This window comes from Sesamum indicum, linkage group LG11, assembly GCF_000512975.1.
Source record: "Sesamum indicum cultivar Zhongzhi No. 13 linkage group LG11, S_indicum_v1.0, whole genome shotgun sequence".
Classification (NCBI taxonomy): Eukaryota; Viridiplantae; Streptophyta; class Magnoliopsida; order Lamiales; family Pedaliaceae; genus Sesamum; species Sesamum indicum.
In genome coordinates, this window is record NC_026155.1 from 14,155,800 (window position 1) to 14,170,963 (window position 15,164).

At 37.4% G+C, this 15,164-nt stretch overlaps 4 protein-coding genes and 1 pseudogene across 4 annotated transcripts; 2 read left to right on the plus strand and 3 right to left on the minus strand.

The window, feature by feature from the left end:
• On the minus strand, nt 365-1,106 carry LOC105174470. The gene is made up of 2 exons (XM_011096589.2): nt 741-1,106; nt 365-637 (listed from the first exon to the last, which is right to left on the minus strand). Exons 1-2 carry the CDS (start codon nt 995-997, stop codon nt 499-501), a joined length of 396 nt encoding a protein of 131 aa, XP_011094891.1. The 5' UTR covers nt 998-1,106; the 3' UTR covers nt 365-498.
• On the plus strand, nt 2,444-5,031 carry LOC105174471. The gene is made up of 6 exons (XM_011096591.2): nt 2,444-2,739; nt 3,054-3,196; nt 3,301-3,351; nt 3,606-3,827; nt 3,918-4,020; nt 4,281-5,031. Exons 1-6 carry the CDS (start codon nt 2,654-2,656, stop codon nt 4,804-4,806), a joined length of 1,131 nt encoding a protein of 376 aa, XP_011094893.1. The 5' UTR covers nt 2,444-2,653; the 3' UTR covers nt 4,807-5,031.
• On the minus strand, nt 5,443-6,937 carry LOC105174715 (annotated as a pseudogene).
• LOC105174716 lies at nt 8,133-11,629 on the plus strand. The gene is made up of 12 exons (XM_011096903.2): nt 8,133-8,328; nt 8,494-8,605; nt 8,744-8,817; nt 8,941-8,987; nt 9,121-9,274; nt 9,365-9,409; nt 9,481-9,685; nt 9,768-9,829; nt 9,917-10,017; nt 10,430-10,484; nt 10,571-10,618; nt 10,925-11,629. Exons 1-12 carry the CDS (start codon nt 8,133-8,135, stop codon nt 11,101-11,103), a joined length of 1,278 nt encoding a protein of 425 aa, XP_011095205.1. The 3' UTR covers nt 11,104-11,629.
• LOC105174717 (putative cyclin-D7-1) lies at nt 12,466-14,412 on the minus strand. Its single transcript, XM_011096904.2, has 6 exons — nt 14,043-14,412; nt 13,853-13,942; nt 13,613-13,711; nt 13,261-13,468; nt 13,022-13,155; nt 12,466-12,922 (listed from the first exon to the last, which is right to left on the minus strand). Exons 1-6 carry the CDS (start codon nt 14,301-14,303, stop codon nt 12,692-12,694), a joined length of 1,023 nt encoding a protein of 340 aa, XP_011095206.2. The 5' UTR covers nt 14,304-14,412; the 3' UTR covers nt 12,466-12,691.

A 15,164-nucleotide genomic window follows, 5' to 3' on the forward strand; every position in this document is an offset into this window, starting at 1 on the left:
TCCATACCACATATATGGAACATTACAAAAGAGTAGTAGTTACCAGGACCACAATATTTATTAATATTTCTTTCCATAATATAATGTTGCTCTATGATTAGTCTCAATTATAAATGTTACATAACATGAAATCATCAGAATTAAGCAAATTATCAGAACCCGGTCAACACCTTATCGTGAATATTGCGATTACTAGCAAGGTGACTTTCCCTATTTTTTTATTTATAGATCAATCGATATATATTTAAATTCAAAAATTTGAGTTAATATATTAATAATTTTATCAAATTCCAAACGAACAAATAAGTTTTAAAAAAAAAAGAAAATAAGAAACTATTATAAAAAATTAACATATACCCACTCAAAAGCAACAAAGAAAATTAAGTCGCATTTCAGAAGTTTAGGACAAACTTGAGAGTAAACTTTGTCCACATATGATGATATATGCTTAATTACTGAATCTTTACAAGTACACAAACATATACACAAATTTCATGTCTATTTGTCAATTTGGTTGAGCTTGCCAAGACCGTTGCACCGGGCACATACGATTTGAAGCTCATCTTTCCTTGCCGCATTTGCCCTCAAGGTCGACCCTGATTTCCTCACAAATCCTGCTCCATCACATTCTGGGCACCTGAACAACCACATACACGTTTGCTGTTATTACAAATTATGTCATGTATTTATACTGGGAAAAAAGGAGCAAGAGTTAGTTAGAGAGCAGAGATTTTTCTAACAGGTCTTTGCGAGAGAACAGGGCTGGAAAAGCAGTTCCAAGCAAGGCCACTGTGCATGCGCCCACGAGTAGATAGGTGGTTCCGTCGGCTGAAACATCTCCAGCGGCGGCAACCACCGTCAGCTGCTTTCTGTCATTAGTTTTCTGCCGCTGTGAAAACTTTGAACCCAAGAATGTGGTGGCGCTGCAGAGAGATGGAGCCGGTTTCTTGATTGAATTCGTAGAGAACAGCGCTTGCATTTGAACAATGGACGCCATCTCAGTCTGTTGTGTGGCTATTTGTTTGGTTTTTTGAGCATGAAAAGATAGAGATTTTATAGCAGCAATCACAGATTTTTGCAGAGGGAAAGTGGATAAGGCAGGGACACATCCGCGCCCTGGAATTCTTGTAAGTTTTATTACTGGATAAAAAGGTCCCACTTTGATGACTTTGTCAACTCTCAGTTTTCACTGATTTTCCAGTCAAATTATCTGCAATTCCCCAAATCCCACGTTTTCAGTTATCCATTTCTTCAAAATTGCAATTGAAAGATCATGTTGGGTTGTGGGATGTGGACTTGAAATTTTGAACTACAAGTTCATAATTACGAGGCAACATTGGATTTCTCAGTATCACAAGTTAACATCAATAATCAACTTCAAATTCCTATGGATTTCTTTAAAGTTTTAGTTGAAAAATCGAAAACTAATGACTTTTGGGGAGTGTTTTCGGTGATTACTAAATATTACTTTTCAACTTTAGACTTTAAAAAGATATTTTTTTGATATTTCTGAAATATCAACTTCTACTTTTGAAATTGCTAAAATAATATTTTTAGGCCAACGACTGGAAATACATTGGGGTGCTTATAGTTCCTTTGGCTTTTTTATAAATAAATCTAACTACAGTTTTTACTATTTTACCCTTATGATGTTAATTTTAATTCAACTTTAAAGTTTAAATCAAAATTTTAAATAATTTGAATAATTTAACAATAATTAAAATTACACTTTCACATATTTAATCTTTCAGAATATTTATATTTCATTTGCTATATTATTGAATTACATTATTTCTACATCATTAAAAAAATATGAACTAAAACTGTGATTAATTAATAAAATCATATTTTTTTGCAGTCATGCAAATTTAATTATTGTGCATGAATCAACAATTATATTATTTTGTTAGAGCATTGTTCAATTAAATATTCAATTTTTATATTAATATTTTTAAAAAAAATCAAACATTTATTAGTTTTTGTGAAAAAGAAATTATTATTGACAAACAAAAAATACAAATACAAGCATGTATCTTTTTGACATATGTGGACGAAATAGTCCCTATCAATTAAATTTATTTTATAAGTAATTCTTTTTCAAACCATTCAATTTAACTTTTATCTATTTTTATAAATTTTTATTATGGTACGAATTTCAACTTTTCAGATTCATGAATATCCTAAGGCACATGAAAATTATTCAAATGCTTTATCAAGACAGATTGAAAATCAAGAATAAATTATATGGGTGTATTAGTTGGAAGAGCTTATTAATTTGATAAAGCCCATGGAAGCCCATCTGTGATATATGGCCCAATAAATTCATGGAAAAGGCCTGCTGTGTATCTCGCAAAGCCCATGGAAATAGACTGGCGAGCCCACTCCGCTTTTGGTTCCTGACTTGGCTGCTGGTCTTGTAAAACTTTTACGCGGTACTACTTTGAGAAGAGAAGATTGTGGTTGTGTTCAATGTGTTCTCGATTCCTCGAGTGAATTCCAGAAACCCCTCCTCACCTCACCCGGACGTATAAATATGCTGTATCTCTGCTAGTTTCTTCTTTTATAGTTTCTAGCTATTGGAAAGATAATTCTCGCGCTTTATTTCATATCTATATTTAGACGGTAAACTTTGCAGTCTCTTGATTTGTGAAAAATGGCAAGGGAGGGTCCAAATTGGGATGGCTTGCTTAAGTGGAGTCTCTCCCACTCAGATGGTACTAATTCTTCTCGTAATTTAAGGTACAGTACGTATTTAATTCATATATATATATATATATATGTATATATGTTTGTCGATTTTTTGGTAAATATGTTGAAGGATTGTTTTCGTAATGTTGTGTAAAAGTTTATGTCTTTGTTTTGAATGTTTTTTGATGGGTTGGTGTAAAAATATCGATTTGTGGAATCGTGATTGGTTCTTAAACTGTGACATTAAAATGAGATTGATGTGGTGTCAATCGAAGCTATGCCCTTTTGCTGTTTTTGGGCTTGTGAAATACTTAATTATTTCAAGAGAGAAGAAATCATGGATTTTGCTTATTCTTTTGGTATAGTGAGGAGGATAGAAGATGGTTCATGGAGGCAATGCAAGCGCAGACAGTTGATGTTATTAAACGAATGAAAGAGATAACGCTTGTTATGCAGACCCCAGAGCAGGTTTTGGAGTCTCAGGGGGTAACTCCGCAAGATATTGAAGGTATTCATGTATGAGCATTTTAGTGTCAGCCATGCTCTGGGAAACTTGAATTTTTGTTTCTACATGAAGGTTGCATTCTTAGTTTATCCTTTTTCTGCTTGCAGATATGTTGGATGAGCTACAAGAACATGTGGAGTCTATTGATATGGCCAATGGTTAGTTCTTAGTTCTACTTTCTTTTTATAGATTATTTGATGCGCGTAATTGGAAGAATAATGACAAACTATGTGAATGATTTCCTTCCTTAAAGAATGCAATGTTAATTATCTTTCTCAAAGAAGTACTTATGCTTGGATAATCATTGTTTCCCTTACGTTGATCTCGTACCATATTTAGTAATGGTTCCATATTGGCTAGTGGTTATGATCCGTGCCATACTTATAACAGTGTAGTTTTGTTTTGTACCCAGATCTTCATTCTATTGGTGGCCTGGTTCCTCTCCTTGGCTACCTGAAGAATCCCCATGCTAACATCAGGGCAAAAGCTGCGGAGGTTGTTAGCACAATTGTCCAGAACAATCCCAAAAGTCAACAGTTGGTCATGGAAGCTAATGGTCTAGAACCCCTTTTGTCAAATTTTACATCAGATCCTGATGTTATTGTTCGTACGAAAGCACTTGGTGCAATCTCATGTAAGTCTCCTCTAGGCAATGCATTGTCCACTCAAGTGATGAAGAAACAGCTGGTGTTCTGATGTTTTATTTGGGTTTGTTTATTCTCAGCCCTCATCAGGCATAATAAGCCTGCAGTTGCTGCATTTCGCTTGGCAAATGGTTATGCTGCTTTAAGAGACGCGTTGAGTTCTGAGAGTGCGAGATTTCAGAGGTAACTATTTGAGTTTTTTAAAAATATAAATATGATCCCTAACAACCTATGATTTCTATAACATGTTTTCCAAAGCATTCTCCGGCTTTTGATGGGAAATAAATAATTTTTATAGCTTTTCTGCTCCAATTTCTTGCATTAAAGAGATGTAGAAACTTAGCCAAACCTCAAATTGAAACTAAAGAGGCTTCTTGCTGTGACCATTCCAAGCTAGCTAATCTTATATCCTATTAAATGATGCAAATTGTGTTAATTTGCAGGAAAGCCCTTAACTTGATCCATTATTTACTTCATGAGAATCAGGCAGACTGTGGTGTTGTAACTGAGCTTGGATTTCCTCGCATTTTCATGCACCTTGCGTCAAGCGAGGATGCTGATGTACGTGAAGCTGCACTTAGGGGCCTTCTTGAGCTAGCTCGAGACAAGTCAGGCAAGGCTGATAGTAGTACAATTGAAGAAGATGATAAGATGAAGCAGATTCTACAAGAAAGGATTAAAGGGATAAGTGAGATGTCTGCTGAAGATCTGGGGGCTGCCAGAGAGGAAAGGCAACTTGTGGACTCCCTTTGGAACGTCTGCTACAATGAACCATCTGCACTTCGTGAGAATGGGCTTCTTGTTCTCCCCGGAGAAGATGCACCTCCACCAGATGTTGCGAGCCAGCATTTTGAGCCACCTCTGAGAGCTTGGGGTGCAAATAGAAATCCCAACACTAAACCAGGTAATGAAAAGAAGGAAAAACAATTATTAATAGGTCCAGCAGCCCCTGCTGGTGATGCATCCTAATGCTGTTGTAGGATTGGAGCAGCATCATACCCTATTATCATGGTGTTCTTGTTTCTGTTAAAAATCGTTGCTGTGGTCTGTACTATTATCAAGATTTCATAGGTCAACAATAGCTTATTCGATTCTTCTTTCCCACATGCAAAATATATGCTGTGTTTCCTATGCGGTTATCATGTCTATATATGAATAACTCGTGTTTTGAGCAAATTCATGTTATGTTGGATCCTACCATGTTTAATCACATGGTCCGTATTAGGTGCAAAAAGCATTGGTCTATGTCGAGGTTACTTACCAAAAATTGACCTGAGAGTGGAGCATCACAGATCCCCGTCGGATTCTTCACCTTATATTTACTTTTGGATGGTTTCTTGAAGTGACAAGCAAGAAACAGGCTGATATGCAAAGCATAGTAGACAAGGGGTGTTTGCAAACGCTTATTAACTTATTTTTGAAAAGAGTGTTTTTGTTTTTAAATTATTTAAAATTCAAACTAAAAGTGACAGCTTCTCGTCAATTTTTGTAACTTATTAGTAAAATTGTACTTATTAGTAAAATTGTAAATATTAAACTGTTTTTTCAAACACTTTAACTTAAAAAATGTTTCACTCTTAATATTTGTTTTTGGACACTGCACTTTTTATTACTCCTTACTTTACAACTTTCTTTTACAATTTATTCAGACCACAAAAATAAAAGTTATTCCAAATACTTTTTTTTAGGTCGACAGGTTTACCGTCCACAAGCTCTTATTACGCAACTTATGCTACAACAAACTGGTACGATGCTAGTTACATGACTGTTTCAATCATATTTCCTCGTTCCCAGACACAAAAACTCCATAACATTCTGGATGGCTGTTGAAGCTGCACTCATATTGCGCTCTCTCTCTCTCTCTCTCTCCATAACATTCTGGATGGCTGTTGAAGCTGCACTCATATTGCTCTCTCTCTCTCTCTCTCTCTCTTACCAAACTCTGAACAAGGGATGATTAAAGATCTTTCTCATTGTGGAGGGCGAGCTCTGCACTTGTGAAGGCTGGAAGAATCATCAAAGGCGTAGCTATAAGCCTTTGGACAAATCGCCTTATGAGCAAAGATTGCAGGCTTGCAAGCTTTCGGATTCGAGTACTTTCCAGTGCAGCGATATTTTGCTGACTGCATTGCCAAACAGGCGCTCTTGCAACCGACCACCTTTCCTTTTACCCTTACCTCCAGCGCTGATGGGCAACACATGTTCAAATCAACCTCACACCATGGTATGCCACAGCCAACTCCCCCACCAACAGGTTTCATCGAGACGGGCAAATTGAAGCCATCAACCAAACTTACATCATAAAAGTGCAGTGGCGAAGTTGATGTGCCTAACGTCATCTCCACCACTGTGGCTGGTGGCTTACCACTCAATCCATGGCAGTGAAATAGGCCGGGACAGTCTCCGGTGGCACACGAGCCTTCCCATCTGCATTGAAATCGCACTTCTGCCTGCGCCACATCCTGCAGGACCAATTCTCAGGCACATCAACAACAACTTCTTGGCCGCTGTTTAGGAGGAATCCTCCATCTTTAGGAGTCTGCTGACCCGCACCACCTAGGATTCCTAGCAAGATGCTCTTATTACAATTGTTTGCTATCATTAGTTGATGTTCTTTGCCATCTGCATGAAATATGTTCTGGAAACGTCAAGATTTTGATCTACGAATGTACGGTACAATGGGAATCAAGATTGAGCAGAAAAAAAAAAAGAAAAAAAAAATTATGTACTTGTGCTGGAGAGAGAGAGGAGCATGCAGGTCATGACGGAAACTACATAGGGAAAATAGGCATGTTTTAATTTCAAGCATCAATATATAGTAAAGAGAATGATAAGCAAACAGGTAGAAATATATTGCGCTTCTGCTGCATGGCGTGGAACATATATATACTACGAATCCTAATCTATAGTAAAAACCTTCTCTGCAGGCTATTCAGAGTACTTAGCGCGGCTCATGATCAGCACCGTTTTAGATACGTTTATCTTCTTCTTTTTCGATCTTTTCTTGCCTTTTCTTTCACTCGCACAAGAGACCTGTATACATGCCTCTAACTGAGGAAAGTATTTCATCTCTTTCTCTGTACTGGATATTCATTCTTGGAGATATCCACTAATTGCCATGGTTCACTGATTGAATTACTCCAACAAAGCCAAGGTTTCTCCCTTTGTTTTCTTCTGGTTTAAACCAGTCCTAAATTTAGTTCACTAGTCTCGTCTCTGTCAAAATACTAAAGCAATATTCAGGATCAAGATGCCATATCAGCCTAAGTATTGAAGATCATGTTATTGTCTGGCATTATTTGATTAATATAGGGCTGTTAACAAGTTGAGTTCAGACAAAATAGAGATGGTTTATTGAATCTGTTGTGCCCATTTCTTGGGTCAAGGTACTTTTGAGTGTAGATAAGTGATTGCTAATCACTAGGAGCAAGTCCCGCGCGCCTTGAATCTCTCTGCCGCAATGTCTACAACATAGAACGTCATCTGATACTTAAAACAGGTAAGTCTAAAAAGGTAAGTAAAGGTAGTAAAAAATGGTAAGGTAGGTTGAGTTGTACCTGTTGCATGGAGGGCGAGTATATATAGGTTATCCCAATTGTATGATTTTACATGAATTATGTATGCCAAAGTGATCAGATGAGTATATTGAGTCCATACATATTAGGATTCTGAATGTACCAGACTCGTGTTGTGAAGATTCGAAACTAAATAAACGAATTTGTAATTTATTTAAAAATTATAAATATATTGGGGTAGTTTTTGATACGCCTTCATAAGATACCCAACATTAGAATTTTTTTTTCTTTTTGTTGAAATTTTTGTTCTTTTACAAGTAACTGGTATATTTAAATCTATAATTAGGAACCACCAAATTAAGATCTTAGAAGGATCTGGATTTGAAATTTCTTGCCCTAGTGGTTTAATTTCGATTTTAGAATATGTTAAAGTGAATATTGAGATAATTACATGAAAATAAGGAGGTACAAAGTACTGGCGCACCTCTCAAAAAGCAAAATAATACTGGCCCAGATTACCATATATTGGGCTTAAGACATGGCATTAGGACTAATCTAGGGCTGGAACGAGGCCGAGTTTGGCCCAAATTTTGTGAACCTTTATGGCCCATTTGATTTTTTTGAATCAGTAAGGACAAGTGTCTTAAGAAATGAAATTCGAAAAAGAACGATCAGGAAAAAGGGGGCAAATTTCGATTCCCTCTGCCAGCAATTCGCGTTTTTGCTCTCTTGAATCTTGATATCAACGCAGAAGAGAGAGGGGAAAGATCAAGCAATATGATGAGGCTCGCAGCTAAACTTTCGAGGGACTTGAAAAATACAATCGGCCCCTCGTTTTCACTTGTTAAACCACCACTTTGGCCACTACCAGAGCCAATCAGACAATTTTCTGCAGACAGCAGCACTTTCACCCCCAACCCAGTTGCTCTTGAAATGATAAAATACGCTACCTCTCTTGCCCGTGGCCAAAGAACAGGTCCCGCACCGCATAAGTTGTTTATCTACAAAGTCTTCATTTTCTTGAAGTGTTTGAGTTCTTGTCTGGGCTCCTTCACCTCTCATTTTTCCTTTTAGTTTAACGATTAAAATTATGCTTTGATGGTTTTAGTAACGAATGTTCTGTGTAAATGCGCCATTTCAGAAGAATCATATGCGAGAGGACTGTTGGTATTGGAACAGTGCGAGTCTACTCAGCCTGATGATAATTCTAAGGGTTTGGTTGAACTTGCTCGTTCTACCTTGTTGTTTGAAAGGTTCTTCTGCTGGAGTCACTCCATCACTGTTTCTTTATGTTTGTTGAATTGATTTTGTTTCTTAATTTACCTTTTTTGATCATGGAGATGTACGTCTTAATTCTTTGAATGCAATCTTCATTTTTAATATTCTTTTAGAGGGTCCCATGAGGCAGCTATTGAGAGACTTCGGAAAATTCAAGATTTAAGTGTGTCTTCCATTGCTATTAAAGGTAATAAAATTACTATACTTGTTTGCCCCCACAGAATCGAGGGCAATTACCATGTCAGTGAGAGTAGTGTTTTTTGTAGTGATTTTGTGTTTTAAGTAATGGGTTTTGTGCTGGCTTCTACAGTTGCTGCTTCGGAAGCTTTAGTGGGAATTTACCTAGAACATTATCAAGTAAGCTGTTGTAAACTTGAACACCTCACAAATATTACTTTAGCTTTAGGTACTACTCTTTTAAAAAAAAATGATTGATTTTTCTGTAATAAATCTTTGTAAGTGGAATCCTGATGTTGATTGACTTTATTAGGAGGATGCTGCATCAGCGGTTGCAGATTTCGCATTGCAACTACTAGGAACAATCAGAATGGAATTAGGTAATGGGGGTGGCTTTGAAGTTCTGGAGGCCCGCGTTAAAGCAGTAAAAGGTCTGATTGAGCTCATATGTGGTAACCTTGACACAGGTATGGATCATAGATAGACTAGCGCAGTAGCGCTTTTGTAGGTTATGTTTGGTTTTCTTCATGTGTTTGATATTTGTTTCTTCTCTGCAGCACAGTCAATCTTTGAGGGAGTTCAGGGAGAGCGATTTTTCATTGGTAAGGTTTTACTTAATGTGAGACATCATGTACAGCATTGTCTTTCGATTTATTAATGCTGTGATATGCAGGCAATGCTGCCCTGTCTTACGCGGAATTCCTTCATGGCATGCGGAAGTTTTCCACTGCAAAGGAGTTATACCAGAAAGCAATTCAGGCAGTGTCTGAGATTAAAGATTTGGGTGACCCAAACAACCTTGGAGCTTGTAACATGACTTCGGAGGAAGTTGCAATTGCAGCTGCTTGTGCTTTGGGACAGCTTGAGGCTCATATGGGGTAATCAAGATTATCATGACTTGCGATCAGTATCTTGTCTGGTCCTGATCCTCATGCCTTAACTTAAGCTTCCCTTCTGTAGGAACTTTAGTGATGCAGAGGAGATCCTGACAGCAGCATTGAAGAAAATGGAAGAGCACTTTGGTATGCTATTTTCATGGTAATCCTGAATGAGAGCATAGGCATGTATGAAAGTTATTGGCATTATGGTGGCTTTACTGATATATGTAGGCTCACATCATCCCAAGGTTGGTGTCATTTTGACCTGCATAGCCCTCATGTATCGATTAAAAGCAACGGCGGAGCGCTCAAGTTCCCTTTTGATTCAAGAGGTGCTGGTTTACTTAAATTGTCAATATCTCAGTTATATTCACCACCTTTTTTCATGGCCATTCCACTGAGTAACTAGAACATAGGTCACAATTTGATAGGAGTGATACTTTGTGTAGAATCTTGAGTTAAATGCTCATTCAAACTTCTTGAAGACTTGTTCAGTTAGCTGGGGCTTTGATTTAATATAGAATTATAAAAAACATCTTGTGGAAAATGTAGTTTTTGTTTGGACGTCCACTTGAATGTTCTGAACAAGGTTTCAGGTCTTCTTCATTTTTCCCCTCACTGATTTTCCCTGGCAGTTTGGTCATTTGAGGTGTCAAAATCCTACCTGATTTGACATATATTTAGTTGTGTTATATTCATTATAGAACTTCGTGCTCTGTCAATATTTTCTTATATTGTGTACAGGGCCTTTTCAGAAAGGCAGTTGAACTGCTTAAAGCTCCACCTTTGGAGATTGATGGTAAAAAATTATATCTGATCTTTTCAGGTTTCCGGTATATGAAAGCTTAGTTAACTATATTGAGGTCATTTCTTTTGATTGTGTAGGTGCGAGTGAAAATGTTTACAGGAAAGATATAATTGCACTTGCGAGAGGTATGCCTTGGCATCTGAGTAATTTTACTTCTGCAGTATAATTGTAAAACACGACCACCTATGCTTCTAAGCCGTAGGCCCAGGGGGCACTGGCCTCTTGCTGTGTTTGGCTCTTGGGTTTAACAAAGCATGTGTCGTCTGTTTGCGGGTGGGGGGTGGGAGCATGGGGGATAGGCAGATGATGGTCTTTGCAAGCAATCTAAAACCTTAGTTGTAGTACATATCCATATGTGGTATTTTGTGGTTCTGCCAATTACTGACGTTGCATACTTATATTTATGGATTGATGCTTTCGGATGTTTCAAGGTGGGTATGCAGAAGCACTTCGTGTACAACAGTCCAGAAAAGCAGAAGGGGAAAGATTGAAACAGTGGGCCGAAACTACTTGGGGAAACTGTTGGATGTCGCTGGGGGAAGCACTAGAATTGTCTGAGTCTTCCCCTAAGGTGCCTGTCATAGATACTCGAATATGCAGGGTTGTGTAATTTCCAGTGTAATACATAATTTTATAATTAGTATAGTGCCTCTAGTAGCAAAGCTAGAGTCTGTGTAACATAAGCTAATCCCACAATTGTAACATTTTGCATCATCTCAGCCCTGATAAATTTCTTTTTCTGGATGGTACGTGTGAGAGCAGAAGACCTTGGTTTTGAGCTTTACTGCAGCCTAAACTGGAAAGCAATTGGTGAATGTTCATTGAGGAAGAATGCAAAAATACATTCCCAGTTAGCATCTGTGGTGCAATCTACTACCTTTCTGTAATAAGATAATAGGATTCTGAAGTCGAAGATGGATTATGGTTGATGGATTAATGTTGTCAACTCTTCAATTTACATCACAGAGTACTGCATTTCTCAAACTCAGCATGGAGAGAAATTTTCGCATGACCTTCTACATATGTCAGATAGACAGTGCTGCTCCTATTTAACACAATGAACGTGCATTTGATTTCAGTTTTTAACACCTGACGAACGTGGGGAAAAAATAATAAAATAAAACCTCCATTTCTTACTGCTGTTCATGGCTTGAATTTTCAAAGAGGAAGATCAAGCCATTTCCCGATGTCCACCCGGATTATGATTATCGACTCCCCGAAGTATGTCCTGCTGTTCATGGCTGTTCTTCAGGCCAACCCACCTTAAGTTTCTAGTGAATGTTAATATTTCTTTCAAACAGTTTTGATTAAAATAAAAAAAAACTAAAACAGTCATGCATATAATCAGGAAAAAACGTCAATCGAACAAGGAGCATCAAAAGAGAAAAAGAAAGAAAAACAAAACACATACTCATGCTGCAGGAAACTGTGCAGCTTGAATCTTGAAACGGGCGCGTCCGCCATGATGGAGAATTAAGAAGCTGTGGCAGGTTAGTGAACTGATGGCCGAAGCTCTAAAAGAAAGGAAAAGAAAAGAAATGAAAAATGCCTGTGGAGTTGGCATTTTCAATGGTGGCCAGCAATTAATTTCTTGAAGGAAATGCAAACTAAACTGCTCGACGTGGCGCTCTCACTGCTCCACGTCCTATATTATTTTACTCAATTTTCTCTTTCTTTGTTTTTTGGTTTGATGGCAACATTGCAGTTGGAAGTAATTTGAGAGTGTGCTACTACATACGCACTGACTGACAAACTCATAATCTAAAGTTCTCCTGTCCACCTAATCGCATTGTGTTTCTTTCTTTTTTCTTTTTCTTTTTGTTCTCTCCTTTTCTTTTCTTCTATACACATATGTATTAGTTGGAATTGGTCTTCATATTATTTATATCCCCCAGTGCCCACACTCACAATTTACATACGCAAGTTACTTAATTTGTCATACAGATGCTGCATATATATCTACTATTGATGATTCCACAAAGTCGTGTTACATGAGACCGGAAATTATCAATATTTTAAGTGTCACATGAAATAACAACAAATGGATCGAGATCACTGATGATCTATATTTGAAGACTTTACATACACCCCAGACCTACCTTTGAGAGGATAAGCCTATGCAACAAGTCTAGTTTATTCCCACCTTACAAGAACAGCACAATCAACATGACATTATTCATGAGTAGTACTGATTTACTTCACATCCCACATTCTAGTTCTTCCCTTTTCCTCTTTCTTCTTGATCTCAAATCCATGCTAACCCCCCTTAGGAGGGACAGATCAATTGGACAATCATAGAAATTGAAGCACTCAGCCTTCAAGACAGTAACTGGACTTGAAGGGCCACGCCAAGAACTTCCATAAGATAACATATCATGATCTTGCACCAACAGTTTCCCTAAAATTCTTTCGCATTTGATCAAATCATCCTACAGAATATCAATTGTAAGATAGATCAATCAATCAGATATCATATTGACACAAAATTTGAACAATTCTTACGAAATTTCTAGCTAATATCGTTTCACCTTTTGATCTTGACGGATGATAGTTTCTAGATTTACAAGTGACGCATTATCTGTTGATGGAAACAAATCTTCAAATGCACGTCTCACTGCAGACATGGCTATAACGCATGGCTGGAACTCTAGGAATTTAGGATCTGAACCATTTGAATGTAGGCAATTTCAGTTTTTTATGATCAATAATAAACTTTGGTCATATCATTACATATCCGGATAATTACATTTAAGAACTATTATTGTACCTAAAAGAGCAGCGAGAAGCAATTCAGTAACACGTTCAGTGACATCCTGAATGAGGGTTTTGTTTAAGGCATCATCAATAACTTGTATCAGGAAGTCTATGTAAGAAAATGGTGTTGTACAATCCATCCTCCACCCTAACCCCTTCAAGACTGTCAATTCCATTCGCTGAATCAGGCTTGGAGCAAATGAATGGTCCAGACCCTCCACCTGTAATGAGAAAAAATTGCTCCTTAACTACATCACATTTATATATATTTATTATAAGACCTCATTGTTCTTACGCATATATATGACACCACCATTTGGCTAAAAAAGAGAAGTAAAATTGGAAATATAGAAACAGTACGTCACCTGGAAATCATGCAACGGGGGAGTGGTTGTTTCATTGAACTTGGAGGCTACCGATAGACATGCGATAGAGAGCAGATCAAACGACCAATGTCTCCATTCCTGCAAGTTCGATTTTACAACATGCGCATGAATGAATAATGAATCCTTCCCCAGTTATCATTAATTTATAGCAAGAGTGAATCATCCTAACCGACAAAGATGATAAAAATTTGTTAAACATGAAAGGCATTAATTTCTTACTTGGCATTGATCAGTCAGTGAAATGAACCGATCCAGATAGTTGACAGCAATAAAAACAGTTCCGAGAGAGAGATTCATTCTCCTTTGCGACTACGCGAAATTAAGAAAAAATCAATTAAGAATTATTCTGCAAGAAAGAAAAAAATCAACTACATAGCAGTTATATATATATCTGAACAAAATTGATTACCTTAATAAGCCAATTGACAGCCTTAAACCTAGCATCATGGATGAAATCGTTGGTCTTGACAAGCTTCAAGTACCCAGGTTCCGGCATGTAACTTGCCTCTTTGTCTAGAAAAATGGCAAAAGCTTCTTCACAATCTTGTTTGGTGGAAAAGCAACAAGTAGAGACATTGCATTTAGCATTATTACATCCATCGTTTTCTTGTACATCAGGGGCAACATTTGGACTCATTAGCCACACTTCATTGCATAAAAGACTTTCCATCCTTGGAGAAATTTAAAAGTACAAATCCAAGTTAAGAATGACAAAGAAACCCTATAATACAAAGGATATTAATGTAGGCCAGTGGTGAATGATCAGACAATGATTGCTTAAAATTTCACTGTACTCAAAGAACATACATGCTATATATATATATATATATATGTGAGTCCTGAAGAGAGTTTGAAATGGGGTAGAAAGGTGGTGGAGGAGAGTTTTTGTGTACGTGTATATATATAGTTGGTGGTAGTTGGTGGGGTGGTGGAGAGCGGTTTTCTCTTTTATTAATTTGTTTATATATATATTATCTTTCTGGTGGAAGAAGAGAGTGGGGGGTGGGGGTTAGAGGCGTAGGGGGTGGTGGTGAAGTTGGGATCATGAGATATAAAAAAGGGGAGACGTCCCTCATGAAAAGGGGTAAATGCGGCTGAGAAATGAGATATTTGTTTTGCCAGCAAAGGGTTTTTTGACTGCAGTAAGCTATTGCGTGATGGCACGAGGAATGCCCCCTGTTCCGGTTCAAGTTTTATTTAGGTGGGCCAAAATTGCAATTATTGATTTTGGGGCCTTCATTCGATTAGGCCAATTGTGGAGGATATTTTAGCATTATCAGCCACTCGTCTGGTCGGGGGCCCACATGGTCAGAAGGGTATGTACTTTTTTAGATGGGACATCATCTCCAGCGAATTTACCAACCATGCAGCCGTATGTATTGATTGAATTTCCGCCATGTTCAGCTTCTCAACCACTCCGACAAGTCTCTGGATAAAAATACTGAAAAAGTACCTTAGTTTTCAGTTTTATACCTTTTTTCAGGATTCAGAAGCCAAGTTTTTTGTGTTTCTTTTTTTTATTTATTTATTG